Source organism: Phaethon lepturus, unplaced genomic scaffold (genome assembly GCF_000687285.1).
Source record: "Phaethon lepturus isolate BGI_N335 unplaced genomic scaffold, ASM68728v1 scaffold34120, whole genome shotgun sequence".
NCBI classification, from domain to species: domain Eukaryota; kingdom Metazoa; phylum Chordata; class Aves; order Phaethontiformes; family Phaethontidae; genus Phaethon; species Phaethon lepturus.
In genome coordinates this window covers 3,762-9,328 of record NW_010513141.1, presented here as the reverse complement: position 1 = coordinate 9,328, position 5,567 = coordinate 3,762, and the positions used below count along the sequence as shown (strand labels likewise).

The 5,567-nt window shown below is 40.1% G+C and overlaps 1 protein-coding gene across 1 annotated transcript in view; it reads left to right on the top strand.

The window, feature by feature from the left end:
• Nucleotides 1-5: 5 nt before the first annotated feature.
• The window catches only part of LOC104622514 (myosin heavy chain, skeletal muscle, adult-like), a gene marked incomplete at both ends in the record, with an annotated part of 9,315 nt that continues 3,753 nt past the window's right edge, over nucleotides 6-5,567 (top strand). Inside the window, 14 exon segments of the mRNA XM_010289331.1 lie at nucleotides 6-21; nucleotides 1,350-1,377; nucleotides 1,476-1,593; nucleotides 1,680-1,772; nucleotides 1,898-1,961; nucleotides 2,053-2,151; nucleotides 2,252-2,355; nucleotides 2,442-2,580; nucleotides 3,293-3,411; nucleotides 3,509-3,658; nucleotides 4,058-4,228; nucleotides 4,711-4,812; nucleotides 4,814-5,045; nucleotides 5,198-5,271. Of these exon segments, the coding sequence (XP_010287633.1) occupies nucleotides 6-21; nucleotides 1,350-1,377; nucleotides 1,476-1,593; nucleotides 1,680-1,772; nucleotides 1,898-1,961; nucleotides 2,053-2,151; nucleotides 2,252-2,355; nucleotides 2,442-2,580; nucleotides 3,293-3,411; nucleotides 3,509-3,658; nucleotides 4,058-4,228; nucleotides 4,711-4,812; nucleotides 4,814-5,045; nucleotides 5,198-5,271 (1,509 nt within the window).

Genomic DNA, 5,567 nt, shown 5'->3' with positions numbered 1-5,567 from the left:
CCTATCAGTTCATGCTGACTGGTGAGTGCTTTTTTTGGTGACACTGGTGAGTGATTTCCTTTGAACTGACATCTCTGACAATGCCTATCAGTTCACTGCTGACTGGTAAGTGTTTTCCTTTGAACTGCTCTTGCAATGAACTATCTGTAGAGGGAAATGTAGGGTATTCTCTGGAGATATGGTGCAACACTTAAAATATTGTGAATGTGAAATTAATGGAAGATTAATGCACTTATCTGTAATGGTCTGTGTGAGTTGAGTGTCTGTTCCAATTAGAATAAATAAAGACCTGGACCTAATGAAAATAATCTAGAAGGAGCAAATTCACTGGAAAGAAGACACCTATTTTCTGGTGTATACTTTACTGACTGTGATGGGATCTTACATATATGCATAGATTTATGTAACTTAATCACTAGTCTCGGACGAAGAGTACAGAGTACAATATTGTCACACAAACCCTATAAATGTGTGTACAGTCAACTCAAATTTGCAAGCATCAGTGCTAATAAGTAAAACAGAGTATCTCTGAACACGTACATAAGCTTCACTTGATTATTATGCAAACGGAATTGATAATGGAAAACATGACCGGGTGGTGCAAAATACATAGAGCCTTTAATGATCTATGCAACCCCAACACTGATCTATGCAACTGTAATGCAATTGCACCTTACAGTGAAAAGTAAACCTCAGAAAACAATGGCAAAGAAATAGAAAGCTTTTAGCATTTAATCGAATGGCTGAAAAAAGTTCTTTCTGCTTCCTTCTCTTCCTTCTACCACTTACTTTCTCTTCCCTATGTGTGCATTGAAATCAAAGATGTGCAGGATCCTGTTCTTTTTTTACAAGTTGAAAAGTAGATCCAGAATAGAAAAATGAAAAATTAACTTTGCCTATGTATGATCACAGAAATACATAATTTCTGTATATATAGTGGTTCAAAAAAAGAAGAGATGAATAATACTAAAAGAGCTTGGTCACACATTTCTGTTGTTCATGACATCTCCAAATTTCCATAAGGTTCGTGCTATCAAAGCCCAACCTCAATATTTTTGTTACATGTACTTACTTAATAAGAGAGAACAAAGTAGCCTGATGAGAAGACATTATCTTAAAAGGCATAAGACTACAAAAGCTACTCTGAAGTGATGTCTTTTTACTTATCCAGTTGATAATACCTGAAATACTGCTGGGAGCATCAGAATTATTTTCTAGAATTCCCAGGGATTTTCACTGTCTTTTGTTCCCTGCATCCTCTGGAAGTTTCAGTTCATATTTTTCTCCTAGTTTTTGAGGTGTTATTCATGAGCATTAGGAAAAGCTTTCTTATCTCTGTCTTTTCACAGATCGTGAGAACCAGTCGATCCTGATCACGTATGTACACTCCCTGCTCAGGTCCCTGCCCGACTGCCAGGTACCAGGGGACCTCCTGCCTGACTACATGCTCTCTGCTTCTCTCTTTGCTTTGGCAGCGGAGAATCCGGTGCAGGGAAGACTGTGAACACAAAGCGTGTCATCCAGTACTTTGCAACAATTGCAGCCAGTGGGGGGGAGAAGAAGAAGGAGGAGCAGCAGTCAGGCAAAATGCAGGTGATTCAGGAAGAACAGTCTTGAATGCTTGACATGTAATTGCCATGCCAAATAAACACTGTAACTGTATAATTATCATCCTGCAGGGAACGCTTGAGGATCAAATCATCAGCGCCAACCCACTGCTGGAGGCCTTTGGAAACGCCAAGACCGTGAGGAACGACAACTCCTCACGCTTTGTAAGTTATTGCTTTGGACAAAATCCCTCCTCATATAACAGTAGTGATGGGCTAGTGGTATTCTCACATAAGGAGATGGCAATGAAATGCATCTAGGCTGGAATGCTGCTGCTTCTCCTTAACAGGGCAAATTCATCAGAATCCACTTTGGAGCCACAGGCAAACTGGCTTCTGCTGACATTGAAACTTGTAAGAGACTCCCTTGGCCTGATCCCATTCCTTCCCAAATTTCCACCTCTACGTGTGATCTTGTGCCTGACTCTCCTACCTTCCTTGCCAGATCTGCTGGAGAAGTCCAGAGTCACTTTCCAGCTCAAGGCAGAAAGAAGCTACCACATATTTTATCAGATCACCTCCAACAAGAAGCCGGAACTAATTGGTAGGAAGATCACTAACTTTTTTTGAAGGAAGGTCTGTGAGCTCATTGTGTCATCCAGAAAGCTAAAGTAAGCTTGCTTTTTCCCTCTTCCTGCTTTCAGACATGCTCCTCATTACCACCAACCCTTATGATTTCCACTTTGTGAGTCAAGGTGAAATCACTGTTCCAAGCATTGATGACCAGGAGGAACTGATGGCTACAGATGTAAGTAACTGACCAAACAGGCCGGATAGGATAGGTGGATAGGAGTCCTGATACATATACATTTACTTTACTGTTTCTGTTACCAGAGTGCCATTGACATCCTGGGCTTCACTGCTGATGAGAAGACAGCCATCTACAAGCTGACAGGGGCTGTCATGCACTATGGGAACTTGAAGTTCAAGCAAAAACAAAGAGAAGAGCAGGCAGAGCCCGATGGCACAGAAGGTATCAGCAGATTCATCAAACTTTCCAAAAGAGATTGTCACCAAAAGAAGTCAGGCAGATTTCAGGCTTTAGATATGCAAAAGTATAAACTATTTGTTCAATGGCTAAGATGACAGCTGAGACATCTAGCTATCTAATCTAATGATGTCTGTAATTTTATTCTGTGACTACTTAATAAATTAGAGTTCTGGTGTACATTGCCAGGAAGCCAGGATGCATGGATGTCAATTCCTATAAGATTATTAGTCATACTTTTGTTGGAATACATCTTGCAATAACTGCTCGGTTGTGGAGTACTGTGGTGGTTCATCCCTACCAGGATGGGAGACTGTGCTCCTCTGCACCCTCACTTATTGAGGGCAACTCTGATGTGAGATGTGTATTTAATCAGTCTCTGTCACAGTAGAAAGTACAATCCATGCTCTCTGAGTGATGAATCCTTCTGCTACATGACTAGAAAGAAAGTGTGAAGTCCCATAGTCATGCCTGAAAAAGACTGAAAGCAATGAGTTCTCTCAAAGATCATTTGTAGAAACCAAAGCACAGAAAGTGTTGTAGAATCTGAATCCTGAAGACAACAGAGAAATCAGCTTTGTAGCTTTGACTCAGATATTTCTGTGCAACTCTTTAACAGTGAACATGGCTGTTACTTTTGAGACAGGACCAAATTTTAGGAATTGTCCAATATTTGGTTCTCTCCCTCCCTCTTTAGTGGCTGACAAGGCTGCCTACCTAATGGGCCTTAACTCAGCTGACCTGCTCAAAGCCCTGTGTTATCCCCGAGTCAAGGTTGGGAACGAATATGTGACCAAGGGTCAAACTGTGCAGCAGGTAGGAAAAATGTGGTAACCTGGAACATGCTTTGATGGTTCCCATTGATTCTGCTCTGCTCTGTGTAGTAACCTTCAGACCTTTCTCCTTGCTTTAGGTGAACAATTCAGTGGGTGCTCTGGCAAAAGCTGTCTATGAGAAGATGTTCCTGTGGATGGTTGTTCGTATCAACCAACAGCTGGATACCAAGCAGCCCAGACAGTACTTCATTGGTGTCCTGGACATAGCTGGCTTTGAGATATTTGATGTAAGGAACACAGTTTTCCTAGCATTTTTATAGAAGGACAATTGAGATTAATGGGAATTTTGAGACACATTTTTAATAGAAGTTAGTATATTCCTACACTTATTTGCAGGGGTTTAATCCAGCAAAATAATAATAATAATAACAACAACAACAACAATAATAATTATTATTATTACTATTGCTATTGCTATTATTAAACTAATCTCCTAATTACATTGAATTTGAAACCTTCTCTCTGTTCTAAATGCAAAGTCTATCCTAAAGAAATAAATAGAAAACTACACAGGAAGAGGCCTTGTATTTAAAGTATCACCCATGATGAAGCAGGATTGCACAAGACAACATCTTACTATTATTGCTGAACTTTGAAGATGTTGCATGTCTTTTTATGTCTGGCAGTTCAATAGCTTTGAGCAGCTGTGCATCAACTTCACCAATGAGAAACTGCAACAGTTCTTCAACCACCACATGTTCGTGCTGGAGCAGGAGGAGTACAAGAAGGAAGGAATTGAATGGACATTCATTGACTTTGGGATGGACCTGGCTGCCTGCATTGAGCTCATTGAGAAGGTATCCTTCTTGTTCAGGTGTATTATATGTTGGATAATACTTGCCAAGAGACATACTTAAGAATCATGTGACGATATTCCACCTTTTCCAAATATATACTCTGTGAAAGTGGCAACAGGGTGGAATTTTTTTTGGAGGTCATACTCAGATATCAGGACTTTTGGTGAGGGTATTCATTTTCAGATTACAAAATGAAGTTATATAAAAGGCTGTCATGTTCTGTAAGCACCTATCAGTAAAGACGTTTTATGGAAAGGATAGTATTTCATGATGTCATATTTGTAGTTTTTTCATCAGCAAAGGCATTTACGTAGGTTCAAATGAAACACCAACACGGAAAAAAGTTGAGCTCTAGTTAATTTTCTCTGACTTATTGTAAGGAAATGCACAGGAACAGCTTTCTCTTCTGACTCCAGCAACATTCCAACCAAGGGATGTCTCTTTTCTAACCCGTTTCTCCCTCTTCTTGTAATCTCTGCCAGCCCATGGGCATTTTCTCCATCCTGGAAGAGGAGTGCATGTTCCCCAAGGCAACTGACACCTCTTTCAAGAACAAGCTCTATGACCAGCATCTCGGCAAATCCCTATGACCAGCATCTGGGCAAATCCAGTAACTTCCAGAAACCCAAGCCTGCCAAAGGGAAAGCTGAGGCTCACTTCTCTTTGGTGCACTATGCTGGTACAGTGGACTACAACATCACTGGCTGGCTGGAAAAGAACAAAGATCCCCTGAATGAAACTGTCATCGGGTTGTACCAGAAATCATCTGTGAAGACACTGGCTTTACTCTTTGCCAACTATGGTGGAGCAGATGCAGGTCAGCTCTGTGAAAATTGTATTTTCAGTGTGGGACAATGTTGACACAGAATTAAAGCTGTAAACAGTAAATATTTAAAGTTATTTTGTTTTGTGGTCTCCAATATGCAACATCTATATTTTAATATTTTTTTTCTTTTCTTCAATTTGCAGAGGCTGGTGGTGGTGGCAAAAAGGGTGGCAAGAAGAAGGGTTCTTCTTTCCAGACTGTCTCAGCTCTTTTCCGGGTACAGCACTGCATTTGTTATCTCTTCGTAGTATGAGGAGAGGAGGCGAGCTAATATTAAATTTGAAAGGGCTATCTTGCATTGCTGTAATGATGGTAAAATTATTTGGAAACTCCTCATCAGGTTTTCCAGGATCAATTTCAGTATTGCTAATATGTCATGTGCAAAAATAAGCATTCAGTCTTCAAAGATCGTGAAAATCTAATCCTTTTTTTTGTTTGTTTTGTTTTATTTTGTTTGGAGAGGATATTATTGAGATCTTTGGTAAGATCTAAAACTGTAATTTTAGCATTCCT